This window comes from Oncorhynchus masou, chromosome 12, assembly GCF_036934945.1.
Source record: "Oncorhynchus masou masou isolate Uvic2021 chromosome 12, UVic_Omas_1.1, whole genome shotgun sequence".
NCBI classification, from domain to species: domain Eukaryota; kingdom Metazoa; phylum Chordata; class Actinopteri; order Salmoniformes; family Salmonidae; genus Oncorhynchus; species Oncorhynchus masou.
The window spans coordinates 1,405,130-1,423,227 of record NC_088223.1 but is presented as its reverse complement, the minus strand read 5'-3'; the positions used below and the strand labels follow the sequence as shown (position 1 = coordinate 1,423,227).

The 18,098-nt window shown below is 52.4% G+C and overlaps 1 protein-coding gene across 2 annotated transcripts in view; it reads right to left on the bottom strand.

The window, feature by feature from the left end:
- rnf19a (ring finger protein 19A, RBR E3 ubiquitin protein ligase) overlaps positions 1-18,098 on the bottom strand; it is a 43,883-nt gene continuing 25,785 nt past the window's right edge. The window contains exons 7-10 of one of the 2 annotated variants that reach the window (XR_010456979.1): positions 8,876-9,089; positions 3,342-3,482; positions 1,985-3,144; positions 1-1,859 (exon numbers count right to left, since the gene is read on the bottom strand). Coding sequence is in view for 1 of the 2 variants with exons in the window: in XM_064979448.1 (XP_064835520.1) it covers positions 2,397-3,144; positions 3,342-3,482; positions 8,876-9,089 (1,103 nt within the window). In the remaining variant the exon portion in view is untranslated. Of the gene's footprint in view, positions 3,145-3,341; positions 3,483-8,875; positions 9,090-18,098 lie in introns of both variants that reach the window. The other variant, XM_064979448.1, reaches the window with a different exon arrangement.

Sequence of the window (18,098 nt, the reverse complement as noted above, 5' to 3'; positions counted from 1 at the left end):
TTAAATCAGCATAGCCTTTTAATTAGAAGTGATGTAGATCTATAACAGAATGAAGAGAGAGTCAACCTCTTATCGCTCCCTTTATACCAAACGACTGCTGTTGTCCTCCTACTGATGATGGGCCAGCTTAGCTCTGAGGCCCGATTCTTTCTGGAATATTTACTTATATTATAAATCCAATCCTGACAGTTAAAATCTGTGTTGTTTAAGAAGACAAAGGGTTAAATTAGTTGACTCTTCCTTCTCTCTGCTCACCCCAACCCCCCCTGGCCTCCCCTAACACAGGATCTGACCTCACAGGGCTCAACATGGAAAATACTAAAACTACAAAACAATATTCATCAACATCTTAAAAGTAATAATCATTTTTTTTATAGAATCATGGAAAAAATAAAAATGACTTATTGACTGGTCCCTCTTAGGTCAGTTTGACCTTTTCTTTGACCGGTTTATATTATAACTGAAGCTTGACAATCCTTTACGCTGCGGTGCGATGCGACTGGCTGGCTGGCTGGCTGTTCACCACAGACAGAAGTCTGTGTCTCAACTGGAACCCTACTCATCTAGTAACGCAGTACATGGTGAATACGATGCCACCTGTACGGGGTTCGTTTTGAGTCGGATCCATAGGAGCTTCCTGGATGGACAGTCGTGTGGCCTTCTGGAGAATCTGTCCCCCATGTGAAGGCTAGTATAGAACACTGCTCTATCATCACCCCACTGATACACCGGCCATACACCTCGTCCTCTGTCCTCATACATTTAACTGGAACTTTCCATGGGCCTTGGTCCATCTAAATGTTACCACCGACCAAAAACACTCCGGACATGAGATTTAATCAAGACTTCCCATCCAGACTGCCAACGTCTCTTCTATATGAATAAAACCCTTAAACCAGTAGGAGAGCTTTCTCCCTCCCTATAGCCTGTCTACCTTATCCCTCCACCTGTATCACCACCAGTCTACCTTATCCCTCCACCTGTACCACCACCCAGTCTACCTTATCCCTCCACCTGTATCACCACCCAGTCTCCCTGTATCACCACCCAGTCTACCTTATCCCTCCACCTGTACCACCACCCAGTCTACCTGTACCACCACCCAGTCTACCTTATCCCTCCACCTGTACCACCACCCAGTCTACCTGTACCACCACCCAGTCTACCTTATCCCTCCACCTGTACCACCACCCAGTCTACCTGTATCACCACCCCCTCTACATGTACCACCACCCAGTCTACCTTATCCCTCCACCTGTACCACCACCCAGTCTACCTTATTCCAGTCTACCTTATACCTCTACATGTACCACCACCCAGTCTACCTTATCCCTCCACATGTATCACCACCCAGTCTACCTTATCCCTCCACCTGTATCACCACCCAGTCTACCTTATTCCAGTCTACCTTATACCTCTACATGTATCACCACCCAGCCTACCTTATCCCTCCACCTGTATCACCACCCAGTCTACCTTATCCCTCCACCTGTATCACCACCCAGTCTACCTTATTCCAGTCTACCTTATCCCTCCACCTGTATCACCACCCAGTCTACCTTATCCCTCCACCTGTATCACCACCCAGTCTACCTTATCCCTCCACCTGTATCACCACCCAGTCTACCTTATCCCTCCACCTGTATCACCACCCAGTCTACCTTATCCCTCCACCTGTATCACCACCCAGTCTACCTTATACCTCTACATGTACCACCACCCAGTCTACCTTATCCCTCCACCTGTATCACCACCCAGTCTACCTTATCCCTCCACCTGTATCACCACCCAGTCTACCTTATTCCAGTCTACCTTATACCTCTACATGTACCACCACCCAGTCTACCTTATCCCTCCACCTGTACCACCACCCAGTCTACCTGTATCACCACCCCCTCTACATGTACCACCACCCAGTCTACCTTATCCCTCCACCTGTACCACCACCCAGTCTACCTTATTCCAGTCTACCTTATCCCTCCACCTGTATCACCACCCAGTCTACCTTATTCCAGTCTACCCTATCCCTCCACCTGTATCACCACCCAGTCTACCTTATTCCTCCACCTGTATCACCACCCAGTCTACCCTCAACCATCACATGATTTTATCTTCCATATTAGCAGACATGGATAAAACACATCTCCTCCTCTGCTGTCCTGTCTTTCTCTCTACTCTTCCGTAAAACGAGCTTGCCCACTCAGTGACAGAAGTGGATTTCAGGCTAGCTGTGAAAAAAGCTGGCATAAACATTAGGTCAGTCTGTAGTAGTACCCCTGGAGTCAGTCAGCCAGCCAGTCAGTCAGCCAGCCAGCCAGCCAGTCAGCCAGCCAGCCAGTCAGCCAGTCAGCCAGCCAGTCAGCCAGCCAGTCAGCCAGTCAGCCAGCCAGGAGAGTTTATATCTCAGTCTGAATGCAGCCACTCCTCACAGGGCTGGAAGGCTGCTGGGATACGACACCTCCGTCCAACATGTTGTTATTGGTCTCCTTCAGGACCTCCTCCACCGCGAGGGAGTTCAGCTCCTCCTGCGTCGTCCTCATCAGCCCTAAGCTCTCCTCGGCGATGTAGAGGAGCATACCTCCTTCTGTGTAGACGGGGGCCGCAGAGGAAGGTGAGGAGGAGGAGGATGCAGCGGGACAGTTCTCTAGATGGTCGTTCTCCACCTCCGGCAGGGCGGTGACCAGGTCTGTTCCCAGGGAGGTGAGGGGGCGCTGGGGGTGGAGGTCAATGCAGCAGGGGGTGAGAGGAGGAGGTCTGGAGGTCTCCGGATCAGAGCAGCTGAACTCTGATAAGTGGCTGCAGTGGGAGTCTGCTACGGAGGGCAGGGAGCCACTGAGGGAGTCGAACTCTGAGGAGTTTGTGCTGCGCTGCTCTAGGAGCTGAGCATCCATGTCCTCACGGGTCTCCTGGATCTTAGTTCCTCCGCTGGTCTTCTTAGTCCTCAGCTTGCCCTTGCTCTTCTTGCCCCCCGAGGAAGAGGGGTCCTTCACCCATTTGGAGGAGCGAGACTCATGGGGGCAGCCGGAGGGACACACTCCAACCCCTCTCCCCTCACCGCTGGCGTCGTCCAGGCTGCTGCTGTTGCTATGGTGATGTAGTTTCTTCTCCTGCTTCCCCTCCATGTCCACCTCCAGATTACCCTCTCTGTAACCATGACAACAAGACATGTTAACACCACCTCCAGACGGTTCTATGTAACCATGACAACAAGACATGCTAACAGGTTGGTGATTGGTGATCATATAGGGACAGTAGTATTTGGTGACTGTGCAAAACCATCTAGTGGTGAAGACGACAATGTCAACTACCAGAACTGAACCAGTGCTGCGGAGGGTGCTGACCTGTCCAGAGGCATGTAGTTGAGAATGGATCCAGCCATTGCTTTGGTGCTAGTGTTGTCACTGATGGTCCCCAAGCTGACATTGGCCGACTCCCCACTCAGACTACCCTGCTCCTTCTGAACGTCAGCCTGGACCTCCAACCTGGGTAGAGAAGGAGATAAACATCAGAGATGTAAGGTGTTGTGAGGAGGAAGGACAGAGATAGTGTTGTGGGGAGGAAGAAGGACAGAGATGTACAGTGTTGTGGGGAGGAAGAAGAGAGATGTACAGTGTTGTGGGGAGGAAGAAGAGAGATGTACAGTGTTGTGGGGAGGAAGAAGAGAGATGTACAGTGTTGTGGGGAGGAAGGACAGAGATGTACAGTGTTGTGGGGAGGAAGGACAGAGATGTACAGTGTTGTGGGGAGGAAGGACAGAGATAGTGTTGTGGGGAGGAAGGACAGAGATAGTGTTGTGGGGAGGAAGGACAGAGATAGTGTTGTGGGGAGGAAGGACAGAGATAGTGTTGTGGGGAGGAAGGACAGAGATAGTGTTGTGGGGAGGAAGGACAGAGATAGTGTTGTGGGGAGGAAGGACAGAGATAGTGTTGTGGGGAGGAAGGACAGAGATAGTGTTGTGGGGAGGAAGGACAGAGATAGTGTTGTGGGGAGGAAGGACAGAGATAGTGTTGTGGGGAGGAAGGACAGAGATAGTGTTGTGGGGAGGAAGGACAGAGATAGTGTTGTGGGGAGGAAGGACAGAGATAGTGTTGTGGGGAGGAAGGACAGAGATAGTGTTGTGGGGAGGAAGGACAGAGATAGTGTTGTGGGGAGGAAGGACAGAGATAGTGTTGTGGGGAGGAAGGACAGAGATAGTGTTGTGGGGAGGAAGGACAGAGATAGTGTTGTGGGGAGGAAGGACAGAGATAGTGTTGTGGGGAGGAAGGACAGAGATAGTGTTGTGGGGAGGAAGGACAGAGATAGTGTTGTGGGGAGGAAGGACAGAGATAGTGTTGTGGGGAGGAAGGACAGAGATAGTGTTGTGGGGAGGAAGGACAGAGATAGTGTTGTGGGGAGGAAGGACAGAGATAGTGTTGTGGGGAGGAAGGACAGAGATAGTGTTGTGGGGAGGAAGGACAGAGATAGTGTTGTGGGGAGGAAGGACAGAGATAGTGTTGTGGGGAGGAAGGACAGAGATAGTGTTGTGGGGAGGAAGGACAGAGATATTGTTGTGGGGAGGAAGGACAGAGATAGTGTTGTGAGGAGGAAGGACAGAGATAGTGTTGTGAGGAGGAAGGACAGAGATAGTGTTGTGAGCAGGAAGAACAGAGATAGTGTTGTGAGGAGGAAGGACAGATGGCACAACATATGAATACATATTACATCTATTTAATAAATAAGGATATGCAACACCAGCGCTCCTGTGTGAAGAAGTATTTGTCCCCTTACTCTCACTAACTGGTTGTGCCTCCTTTAGCTGCACTGACTCCAACCAAACACTTCCTGTAGTTGTTGATCAATCTCTCACATCATTGGAGGAATTATGGCCTACTCTTCCATGCAGAACTGCTGTAAATCAGCAACATGTCGGTTTTCGAGCATGAACTGCTCGTTTCAGGTCCTGCCACAACATCTCAAATCGGGTTTAAGTCTTTCACTAGGCCATTCCAGAACTTCACATTAAAAAAAATCCAAGATGGCGCTGCAGTAGGACGTGTGTGTTTGTCGGTATTATCCCGTGTAAATAGCCGGTCTTTCTCATATATCTTAATCTCACTTTCTATCTACGAACTAATTATACTTTCCTCATCCAATGTGGTACTGATCTGCTATTTTCATTCCTTATAACTGGAACTTCCATCAGGTGCTAGCCAGCTAACTAGAACCTAGTCTTTATTAGCCATGGCTAGCGGTCCTCTAGCCAGCTAACTAGAACCTAGTCTTTATTAGCCATGGCTAGAGGTCCTCTAGCCAGCTAACTAGAACCTAGTCTTTATTAGCCATGGCTAGCGGTCCTCTAGCCAGCTAACTAGAACCTAGTCTTTATTAGCCATGGCTAGCGGTCCTCTAGCCAGCTAACTAGAACCTAGTCTTTATTAGCCATGGCTAGAGGTCCTCTAGCCAGCTAACTAGAACCTAGTCTTTATTAGCCATGGCTAGCGGTCCTCTAGCCAGCTAACTAGAACCTAGTCTTTATTAGCCATGGCTAGCGGTCCTCTAGCCAGCTAACTAGAACCGAGTCTTTATTAGCCATGGCTAGCGGTCCTCTAGCCAGCTGACTAGCACCTAGTCTTTATTAGCCATGGCTAGCGGTCCTCTAGCCAGCTAACTAGCACCTAGTCTTTATTAGCCATGGCTAGCGGTCCTCTAGTCAGCTAACTAGCACCTAGTCTTTATTAGCCATGGCTAGCGGTCCTCTAGCCAGCTAACTAGAACCTAGTCTTTATTAGCCATGGCTAGCGGTCCTCTAGCCAGCTAACTAGAACCGAGTCTTTATTAGCCATGGCTAGCGGTCCTCTAGCCAGCTAACTAGCACCTAGTCTTTATTAGCCATGGCTAGCGGTCCTCTAGCCAGCTAACTAGAACCTAGTCTTTATTAGCCATGGCTAGCGGTCCTCTAGCCAGCTAACTAGAACCTAGTCTTTATTAGCCATGGCTAGCGGTCCTCTAGCCAGCTAACTAGAACCTAGACTTTATTAGCCATGGCTAGCGGTCCTCTAGCCAGCTAACTAGAACCTAGTCTTTATTAGCCATGGCTAGCGGTCCTCTAGCCAGCTAACTAGAACCTAGTCTTTATTAGCCATGGCTAGCGGTCCTCTAGCCAGCTAACTAGCTAATAGTCTTTGTTAGCCATGGCTAGCGGTCCTCTAGCCAGCTAACTAGAACCTAGTCTTTATTAGCCATGGCTAGCGGTCCTCTAGCCAGCTAACTAGAACCTAGTCTTTATTAGCCATGGCTAGCGGTCCTCTAGCCAGCTAACTAGCTAATAGTCTTTGTTAGCCATGGCTAGCGGTCCTCTAGCCAGCTAACTAGAACCTAGTCTTTATTAGCCATGGCTAGCGGTCCTCTAGCCAGCTAACTAGAACCTAGTCTTTATTAGCCATGGCTAGCGGTCCTCTAGCCAGCTAACTAGCTAATAGTCTTTGTTAGCCATGGCTAGCGGTCCTCTAGCCAGCTAACTAGAACCTAGTCTTTATTAGCCATGGCTAGCGGTCCTCTAGCCAGCTAACTAGCTAATAGTCTTTGTTAGCCACGACAAGCAGTCCTTTACTTTTTACCCCGTCATCAGCCAGCCTTAGCTCGGAAAACACCAGCCAGTCTGCACAGTGCGATATCAACCCAGAGCATATCGAACTGCTGCTCTCTACCACATTACCGGATTCCTGCCGCTCTGGATCATTACACCGGATCATCGGCTAGCTACTGTTCGCTAACGCTTCTGTCCCGAAGCAAGCACCAGTTAGCCTTGAGCGAGCCTCGAGCCAGGCCCATATACCAACTACTTTTAGGGCTACAATACCTCCTTTGCCAATTGGCCTGGACCCTTTATTGTCGGCACAGAGCCCCGCCGATCCATCACGACTGGACTGCCGACATGATCGCCCGATGTGGTCTCAACAGGCTATTCTGGAACAATGTCGCCGAAGAACCATCTACTAGCTCCGGCCTGTTAGCTTTTCTGAACGCTGTGTCCCCTGCTTGCCTAGCGTAGTAATGACTACTAATGTTAACCCAGGGACCTGTAGCCCCCAGTACTACACCTATTCCCCAGGCACTCTCATTTGTTGACTTCTGTAACCGTAAAAGCCTTGGTTTCATGCATGTTACCATCAGAAGCCTCCTCCCTAAGTTTGTTTTATTCACTGCTTTAGCAACACTCCGCCAACCCTGATGTCCTAGTCGTGTCTGAGTCCTGGCTTAGGAAGACCACCAAAACTTCTGAGATTTCCATCCCTAACTACAACATTTTCCGTCAAGATAGAACTGAAAAAGGGGGAGGAGTTGCAGAGTTCTGTCATACTATCAAGGTCTGTGCCCAAACAGAGCTTCTACTTCTAAAAATGCTCCTTTTCAGAAATAAGTCTTGTTTTTGACCCAGCAGTGGCCTGGACACCATATGTGAATTAATTGCCCCCCATTTATCTTCAGAGTTTGTACTGTTAGGTGACCTAAACTGGGATATGCTTACCCCGGCAGTCCTACAATCTAAGCTAGATGCCCTCAATCTCACGCAAATTATCATGGAACCGACCAGGTACAACACTAAATCCGTAAACACGGACACCCTCATCGATATCATCCTGACCAACCTGCCCTCTAAATACACCTCTGCTGTTTTCAACCAGGATCTCAGTGATCACTGCCTCATTGCCTGCATCCGTAATGGGTCAGCGGTCAAACGACCTCCACTCATCACTGTCAAACACAACCTAAAACACTTCAGCGAGCAGGTCTTTCTAATCGACCTGGCCGGGTTTTCCTGGGAGGATATTGAACTCATCCCATCAGTAGAGGATGCCTGGTTATTCTTTAAAAGTGCCTTCCTCACCATCTTAAATAAGCATGCCTCATTCAAAAGATTTAGAACTAGGAACAGATACAGCCCATGGTTCACTCCAGACCTGACCGCCCTTGACCAGCACAAAAACATCCTGTGGCGTACTGCATTAGCATCGAATAGCCCCGGCGATATGCAACTTTTCAGGGAAGTTAGGAAAGCAAAGGCAAGCTTTTTCAAACAGACATTTGCATCCTGTAGCACAAACTCCAAAAAGTTCTGGGACAACTTAAAGTCCATGGAGAATAAGAGGACCTCCTCCCAGGTGCCCACTGCACTGAGGCTAGGAAACATTGTCACCATCGATAAATCTACGATACTCAAACATTTTTCTACAGCTGGCCATGCTTTCCACCTGGCTACCCCTTCCCAGATCAACAGCCCTGCATCCCCCACAGCAACTTGCCCAAGCCCTCCCCATTTCTCCTTCACCCAGATCCAAGAGATGGCCGCCTGGCCAAACTGATCAATTGGGGGAGAAGGGCCTTGGTCAGGGAGGTGACCAAGAACCCGATGGTCACTGACAGAGCTCAAGAGTTTCTCTGTGGAGATGGTTGTCCTTCTGGAAGGTTCTCCCATCTCTGCAGCATTCCACCAAATCAGGCCTTTATGGTTTTATGGTAGAGTGGCCAGACGCACGCCACTCCTCAGTAAAAGGCATGGCGGCCCGCTTGGACTACACCAAAAGGCAGCTAAAGATTCTCTGGTCTGATGAAACCAAGATTGAACTCTTTGGCCTGAACGCCAAGCGTCACGTTTGGAGGAAACCTGGCACCATCCCTACGGTGAAGCATTGTGGTGGCAGCATCATGCTGTGGGGATGTTTTTAAGCGGCAGGGACTGGGAGACTTGTCTGGATCGAGGGAAAGACGAACGGAAGAAAGTACAGAGAGATCCTTGATGAAAATCTATGAAATCAAAGACAGACTTCTAAAGAAGCCTGAATTATTCTGAACACTAAGTTAAAGGGATTCTGGCTTCTCCACTCTAGTACACTACCTGTTATAACAGTTGACCATGGCGCTGCCAGACAGAGATCCGGTGATGCTGGCCCCAGCCAGAGCCATGGTGGAGGCATTCTCACTCAGGTTGTCCCTCATGGCGCCCATCCGGTCCATGTGGCTCCCGCTGGCACTCAGACTGCCTGTCATGCCCCCCACACTGCCCTCTCCGATGCTGGGGTTGTGTCTGGTCTCTGCCACAGATGTGGCGTCTGAGGAGAATAATATAACACATGTCACTTCAGATGCCACATTACACAGGGCCATGTTCAGCGGGACACAACATTGTGGATAATGTTCAGAAGGACGTTTGTTCTCAGTAACATATTCCTCTGGCATGTAATTATCATTATCTTTCTGTCTACTGAACAGGGCCCAAAGATAGATTTTTCACCATCACCTGATCAGGTGAGAGGTGAGTGGTGGTGGCGGAGGCGAGTGGTGGTGGAGATGAGTGGTGGTGGTGGAGATGAGTGGTGGTGGTGATGATGAGTGGTGGTGGTGGTGATGAGTGGTGGTGGTGATGATGAGTGGTGGTGGTGATGATGAGTGGTGGTGGTGGAGATGAGTGGTGGTGGTGGAGATGAGTGGTGGTGGTGATGATGAGTGGTGGTGGTGATGATGAGTGGTGGTGGTGATGATGAGTGGTGGTGGTGATGATGAGTGGTGGTGGTGATGATGAGTGGTGGTGGTGGTGATGAGTGGTGGTGGTGGTGATGAGTGGTGGTGGTGGTGATGATGAGTGGTGATGAGTGGTGGTGGTGATGATGAGTGGTGATGAGTGGTGGTGGTGATGATGAGTGGTGATGAGTGGTGGTGGTGATGATGAGTGGTGATGAGTGGTGGTGGTGATGATGAGTGGTGATGAGTGGTGGTGGTGATGAGTGGTGGTGGTGATGAGTGGTGGTGGTGATGATGAGTGGTGGTGGTGATGATGAGTGGTGATGAGTGGTGGTGGTGATGAGTGGTGGTGGTGGTGATGATGAGTGGTGGTGGTGATGAGTGGTGGTGGTGATGATGAGTGGTGGTGGTGGTGATGATGAGTGGTGGTGGTGATGAGTGGTGGTGGTGATGAGTGGTGGTGATGAGTGGTGGTGGTGATGAGTGGTGGTGGTGATGAGTGGTGATGAGTGGTGGTGGTGATGAGTGGTGGTGGTGATGAGTGGTGATGAGTGGTGGTGGTGATGAGTGGTGGTGGTGATGAGTGGTGGTGGTGATGAGTGGTGGTGGTGGTGGTGATGAGTGGTGGTGGTGGTGATGAGTGGTGGTGGTGGTGGTGAGTGGTGGTGGTGAGTGGTGGTGGTGGTGGTGATGAGTGGTGGTGATGAGTGGTGGTGGTGGTGATGAGTGGTGGTGGTGGTGGTGATGAGTGGTGGTGGTGGTGGTGATGAGTGGTGGTGGTGGTGATGAGTGGTGGTGGTGATGATGAGTGGTGGTGGTGATGATGAGTGGTGGTGGTGATGATGAGTGGTGGTGGTGGTGATGATGAGTGGTGGTGGTGATGATGAGTGGTGGTGGTGATGATGAGTGGTGGTGGTGGTGATGAGTGGTGGTGGTGGTGATGAGTGGTGGTGGTGGTGATGAGTGGTGGTGGTGATGAGTGGTGGTGGTGGTGGTGAGTGGTGGTGGTGATGATGAGTGGTGGTGGTGGTGATGAGTGGTGGTGGTGGTGATGAGTGGTGGTGGTGGTGGTGATGAGTGGTGGTGGTGGTGGTGATGAGTGGTGGTGGTGGTGGTGATGAGTGGTGGTGGTGGTGATGAGTGGTGGTGGTGATGATGAGTGGTGGTGGTGATGATGAGTGGTGGTGGTGATGATGAGTGGTGGTGGTGATGATGAGTGGTGGTGGTGATGATGAGTGGTGGTGGTGGTGATGAGTGGTGGTGGTGGTGATGAGTGGTGGTGGTGGTGATGATGAGTGGTGGTGGTGATGATGGTGATGAGTGGTGGTGGTGATGAGTGGTGATGAGTGGTGGTGGTGATGAGTGGTGGTGGTGATGAGTGGTGGTGGTGATGAGTGGTGGTGGTGATGAGTGGTGGTGGTGGTGGTGATGAGTGGTGGTGGTGGTGATGAGTGGTGGTGGTGGTGGTGAGTGGTGGTGGTGAGTGGTGGTGGTGATGAGTGGTGGTGATGAGTGGTGGTGGTGGTGATGAGTGGTGGTGGTGGTGGTGATGAGTGGTGGTGGTGATGAGTGGTGGTGGTGGTGATGAGTGGTGGTGGTGATGATGAGTGGTGGTGGTGATGATGAGTGGTGGTGGTGATGATGAGTGGTGGTGGTGGTGATGATGAGTGGTGGTGGTGATGATGAGTGGTGGTGGTGATGATGAGTGGTGGTGGTGATGATGAGTGGTGGTGGTGGTGATGAGTGGTGGTGGTGGTGATGAGTGGTGGTGGTGGTGATGAGTGGTGGTGGTGATGATGAGTGGTGGTGGTGGTGATGAGTGGTGGTGGTGGTGATGAGTGGTGGTGGTGGTGATGAGTGGTGGTGGTGGTGATGAGTGGTGGTGGTGATGAGTGGTGGTGGTGGTGGTGAGTGGTGGTGGTGATGATGAGTGGTGGTGGTGGTGATGAGTGGTGGTGGTGGTGATGAGTGGTGGTGGTGGTGGTGATGAGTGGTGGTGGTGGTGGTGATGAGTGGTGGTGGTGGTGGTGATGAGTGGTGGTGGTGGTGATGAGTGGTGGTGGTGGTGATGATGAGTGGTGGTGGTGATGATGAGTGGTGGTGGTGATGATGAGTGGTGGTGGTGATGATGAGTGGTGGTGGTGGTGATGAGTGGTGGTGGTGGTGATGAGTGGTGGTGGTGGTGATGATGAGTGGTGGTGGTGATGATGAGTGGTGGTGGTGATGATGAGTGGTGGTGGTGATGATGAGTGGTGGTGGTGGTGATGAGTGGTGGTGGTGGTGATGATGAGTGGTGGTGGTGATGATGAGTGGTGGTGGTGATGATGAGTGGTGGTGGTGATGATGAGTGGTGGTGGTGGTGATGAGTGGTGGTGGTGGTGATGAGTGGTGGTGGTGGTGATGAGTGGTGGTGGTGGTGATGAGTGGTGGTGGTGGTGGTGATGAGTGGTGGTGGTGGTGGTGATGAGTGGTGGTGGTGATGAGTGGTGGTGGTGGTGATGAGTGGTGGTGGTGATGATGAGTGGTGGTGGTGATGATGAGTGGTGGTGGTGATGATGAGTGGTGGTGGTGATGATGAGTGGTGGTGGTGATGATGAGTGGTGGTGGTGGTGATGAGTGGTGGTGGTGGTGATGATGAGTGGTGGTGGTGATGATGAGTGGTGGTGGTGATGATGAGTGGTGGTGGTGATGATGAGTGGTGGTGGTGGTGATGAGTGGTGGTGGTGGTGATGATGAGTGGTGATGAGTGGTGGTGGTGATGATGAGTGGTGATGAGTGGTGGTGGTGATGATGAGTGGTGATGAGTGGTGGTGGTGATGATGAGTGGTGGTGGTGATGATGAGTGGTGATGAGTGGTGGTGGTGATGAGTGGTGGTGGTGATGATGAGTGGTGGTGGTGATGATGAGTGGTGATGAGTGGTGGTGGTGATGAGTGGTGGTGGTGGTGGTGATGAGTGGTGGTGGTGATGAGTGGTGATGAGTGGTGGTGGTGATGAGTGGTGGTGGTGATGAGTGGTGGTGGTGATGAGTGGTGGTGGTGGTGGTGATGAGTGGTGGTGGTGGTGATGAGTGGTGGTGGTGGTGGTGAGTGGTGGTGGTGAGTGGTGGTGGTGGTGGTGATGAGTGGTGGTGATGAGTGGTGGTGGTGGTGATGAGTGGTGGTGGTGGTGGTGATGAGTGGTGGTGGTGGTGGTGATGAGTGGTGGTGGTGGTGATGAGTGGTGGTGGTGATGATGAGTGGTGGTGGTGATGATGAGTGGTGGTGGTGATGATGAGTGGTGGTGGTGATGATGAGTGGTGGTGGTGGTGATGATGAGTGGTGGTGGTGATGATGAGTGGTGGTGGTGATGATGAGTGGTGGTGGTGATGATGAGTGGTGGTGGTGGTGATGAGTGGTGGTGGTGGTGATGAGTGGTGGTGGTGATGAGTGGTGGTGGTGGTGGTGATGATGAGTGGTGGTGGTGGTGATGAGTGGTGGTGGTGATGAGTGGTGGTGGTGATGAGTGGTGGTGGTGGTGATGAGTGGTGATGAGTGGTGGTGGTGATGAGTGGTGGTGGTGATGATGAGTGGTGATGAGTGGTGGTGGTGATGAGTGGTGGTGGTGGTGGTGATGAGTGGTGGTGGTGATGAGTGGTGATGAGTGGTGGTGGTGATGAGTGGTGGTGGTGATGAGTGGTGGTGGTGATGAGTGGTGGTGGTGGTGGTGATGAGTGGTGGTGGTGGTGATGAGTGGTGGTGGTGGTGGTGAGTGGTGGTGGTGAGTGGTGGTGGTGGTGGTGATGAGTGGTGGTGATGAGTGGTGGTGGTGGTGATGAGTGGTGGTGGTGGTGGTGATGAGTGGTGGTGGTGGTGGTGATGAGTGGTGGTGGTGGTGATGAGTGGTGGTGGTGATGATGAGTGGTGGTGGTGATGATGAGTGGTGGTGGTGATGATGAGTGGTGGTGGTGATGATGAGTGGTGGTGGTGGTGATGATGAGTGGTGGTGGTGATGATGAGTGGTGGTGGTGATGATGAGTGGTGGTGGTGATGATGAGTGGTGGTGGTGGTGATGAGTGGTGGTGGTGGTGATGAGTGGTGGTGGTGATGAGTGGTGGTGGTGGTGGTGATGATGAGTGGTGGTGGTGGTGATGAGTGGTGGTGGTGATGAGTGGTGATGAGTGGTGGTGGTGATGAGTGGTGGTGGTGATGAGTGGTGGTGGTGATGAGTGGTGGTGGTGGTGGTGATGAGTGGTGGTGGTGGTGATGAGTGGTGGTGGTGGTGGTGAGTGGTGGTGGTGAGTGGTGGTGGTGGTGGTGATGAGTGGTGGTGATGAGTGGTGGTGGTGGTGATGAGTGGTGGTGGTGGTGGTGATGAGTGGTGGTGGTGGTGGTGATGAGTGGTGGTGGTGGTGATGAGTGGTGGTGGTGATGATGAGTGGTGGTGGTGATGATGAGTGGTGGTGGTGATGATGAGTGGTGGTGGTGATGATGAGTGGTGGTGGTGGTGATGATGAGTGGTGGTGGTGATGATGAGTGGTGGTGGTGATGATGAGTGGTGGTGGTGATGATGAGTGGTGGTGGTGGTGATGAGTGGTGGTGGTGGTGATGAGTGGTGGTGGTGATGAGTGGTGGTGGTGGTGGTGATGATGAGTGGTGGTGGTGGTGATGAGTGGTGGTGGTGATGAGTGGTGGTGGTGATGAGTGGTGGTGGTGGTGGTGATGAGTGGTGGTGGTGGTGGTGATGAGTGGTGGTGGTGGTGATGAGTGGTGGTGGTGATGATGAGTGGTGGTGGTGATGATGAGTGGTGGTGGTGATGATGAGTGGTGGTGGTGATGATGAGTGGTGGTGGTGATGATGAGTGGTGGTGGTGGTGATGAGTGGTGGTGGTGGTGATGATGAGTGGTGGTGGTGATGATGAGTGGTGGTGGTGATGATGGTGATGAGTGGTGGTGGTGATGAGTGGTGATGAGTGGTGGTGGTGATGAGTGGTGGTGGTGATGAGTGGTGGTGGTGATGAGTGGTGGTGGTGGTGGTGATGAGTGGTGTTGGTGGTGATGAGTGGTGGTGGTGGTGGTGAGTGGTGGTGGTGAGTGGTGGTGGTGGTGGTGATGAGTGGTGGTGATGAGTGGTGGTGGTGGTGATGAGTGGTGGTGGTGGTGGTGGTGGTGGTGATGAGTGGTGGTGGTGGTGATGAGTGGTGGTGGTGATGATGAGTGGTGGTGGTGATGATGAGTGGTGGTGGTGATGATGAGTGGTGGTGGTGATGATGAGTGGTGGTGGTGGTGATGATGAGTGGTGGTGGTGATGATGAGTGGTGGTGGTGATGATGAGTGGTGGTGGTGATGATGAGTGGTGGTGGTGGTGATGAGTGGTGGTGGTGGTGATGAGTGGTGGTGGTGATGAGTGGTGGTGAGTGGTGGTGGTGGTGGTGATGATGAGTGGTGGTGGTGGTGATGAGTGGTGGTGGTGGTGATGAGTGGTGGTGGTGGTGGTGATGAGTGGTGGTGGTGGTGGTGATGAGTGGTGGTGGTGGTGGTGATGAGTGGTGGTGGTGGTGATGATGAGTGGTGGTGGTGATGATGAGTGGTGGTGGTGATGATGAGTGGTGGTGGTGATGATGAGTGGTGGTGGTGATGATGAGTGGTGGTGGTGATGATGAGTGGTGGTGGTGGTGATGAGTGGTGGTGGTGGTGATGATGAGTGGTGGTGGTGATGATGAGTGGTGGTGGTGATGATGAGTGGTGGTGGTGGTGATGAGTGGTGGTGGTGGTGATGATGAGTGGTGGTGGTGATGATGAGTGGTGGTGGTGATGATGAGTGGTGGTGGTGATGATGAGTGGTGGTGGTGGTGATGAGTGGTGGTGGTGGTGATGAGTGGTGGTGGTGGTGATGAGTGGTGGTGGTGGTGGTGATGAGTGGTGGTGGTGGTGGTGATGAGTGGTGGTGGTGGTGGTGATGAGTGGTGGTGGTGGTGATGAGTGGTGGTGGTGATGATGAGTGGTGGTGGTGATGATGAGTGGTGGTGGTGATGATGAGTGGTGGTGGTGATGATGAGTGGTGGTGGTGGTGATGAGTGGTGGTGGTGGTGATGATGAGTGGTGGTGGTGATGATGAGTGGTGGTGGTGATGATGAGTGGTGGTGGTGATGATGAGTGGTGGTGGTGATGATGAGTGGTGGTGGTGGTGATGAGTGGTGGTGGTGGTGATGATGAGTGGTGATGAGTGGTGGTGGTGATGATGAGTGGTGATGAGTGGTGGTGGTGATGATGAGTGGTGATGAGTGGTGGTGGTGATGATGAGTGGTGATGAGTGGTGGTGGTGATGAGTGGTGGTGGTGATGAGTGGTGGTGGTGATGATGAGTGGTGGTGGTGATGATGAGTGGTGATGAGTGGTGGTGGTGATGAGTGGTGGTGGTGGTGATGATGAGTGGTGGTGGTGATGAGTGGTGGTGGTGATGAGTGGTGATGAGTGGTGGTGGTGATGAGTGGTGGTGGTGGTGGTGATGAGTGGTGGTGGTGATGAGTGGTGGTGGTGATGAGTGGTGGTGGTGGTGGTGGTGAGTGGTGGTGGTGGTGATGAGTGGTGGTGGTGATGAGTGGTGGTGGTGGTGGTGATGATGAGTGGTGGTGGTGATGATGAGTGGTGGTGGTGGTGATGAGTGGTGGTGGTGGTGATGAGTGGTGGTGGTGATGATGAGTGGTGGTGGTGATGATGAGTGGTGGTGGTGGTGGTGATGAGTGGTGGTGGTGGTGGTGATGAGTGGTGGTGGTGGTGATGAGTGGTGGTGGTGGTGATGAGTGGTGGTGGTGATGATGAGTGGTGGTGGTGATGATGAGTGGTGGTGGTGATGATGAGTGGTGGTGGTGGTGGTGATGATGAGTGGTGGTGGTGATGAGTGGTGGAGATGAGTGGTGGTGGTGGAGATGAGTGGTGGTGGTGGTGATGAGTGGTGGAGATGAGTGGTGGTGGTGGAGATGAGTGGTGGTGAGTGGTGGTGGTGATGAGTGGTGGTGAGTGGTGGTGGTGATGAGTGGTGGTGGTGGTGGTGGTGGAGATGAGTGGTGGTGGTGGAGATGAGTGGTGGTGGTGATGATGAGTGGTGGTGGTGATGATGAGTGGTGGTGGTGGAGATGAGTGGTGGTGGTGATGATGAGTGGTGGTGGTGATGATGAGTGGTGGTGGTGATGATGAGTGGTGGTGGTGGAGATGAGTGGTGGTGGTGGAGATGAGTGGTGGTGGTGATGATGAGTGGTGGTGGTGATGATGAGTGGTGGTGGTGATGATGAGTGGTGGTGGTGATGATGATGAGTGGTGATGGTGAGTGGTGATGGTGAGTGGTGGTGAGTGGTGATGAGTGGTGGTGGTGGTGGTGATGAGTGGTGGTGGTGATGAGTGGTGGTGGTGATGATGAGTGGTGGTGGTGATGATGAGTGGTGGTGGTGATGATGAGTGGTGGTGGTGATGATGAGTGGTGGTGGTGATGATGAGTGGTGGTGGTGGTGGTGATGAGTGGTGGTGGTGGTGGTGATGAGTGGTGGTGGTGGTGGTGATGAGTGGTGGTGGTGGTGATGATGAGTGGTGGTGGTGATGATGAGTGGTGGTGGTGATGATGAGTGGTGGTGATGATGAGTGGTGGTGATGATGAGTGGTGGTGGTGGTGATGATGAGTGGTGGTGGTGGTGATGATGAGTGGTGGTGATGATGAGTGGTGGTGGTGGTGATGAGTGGTGGTGATGGTGATGAGTGGTGGTGATGAGTGGTGGTGGTGGTGATGAGTGGTGGTGGTGATGATGAGTGGTGGTGATGAGTGGTGGTGGTGATGAGTGGTGGAGATGAGTGGTGGTGGTGGAGATGAGTGGTGGTGGTGGAGATGAGTGGTGGTGGTGGAGATGAGTGGTGGTGGTGGAGATGAGTGGTGGTGGAGATGAGTGGTGGTGGAGATGAGTGGTGGTGAGTGGTGGTGGTGATGAGTGGTGGTGGTGATGAGTGGTGGTGGTGATGAGTGGTGGTGGAGATGATGAGTGGTGGTGGTGGAGATGAGTGGTGGTGGTGATGATGAGTGGTGGTGGTGATGATGAGTGGTGGTGGTGGTGATGATGAGTGGTGGTGGTGGTGATGAGTGGTGGTGATGAGTGGTGGTGGTGGTGATGAGTGGTGGTGGTGGTGATGAGTGGTGGTGGTGGTGATGAGTGGTGGTGATGAGTGGTGGTGGTGGTGATGATGAGTGGTGGTGGTGATGATGAGTGGTGGAGATGAGTGGTGGTGATGATGAGTGGTGGTGATGATGAGTGGTGGTGATGATGAGTGGTGGTGGTGGTGATGAGTGGTGGTGGTGATGAGTGGTGGAGATGATGAGTGGTGGTGATGAGTGGTGGAGATGAGTGGTGGTGGTGGAGATGAGTGGTGGTGGTGGAGATGAGTGGTGGTGGTGGCGATGAGTGGTGGTGGTGGCGATGAGTGGTGGTGGTGGAGATGAGTGGTGGTGAGTGGTGGTGGTGATGAGTGGTGGTGGAGATGAGTGGTGGTGGAGATGAGTGGTGGTGGTGGTGGAGATGAGTGGAGGTGGTGGAGATGAGTGGTGGTGGTGATGATGAGTGGTGGTGGTGGAGATGAGTGGT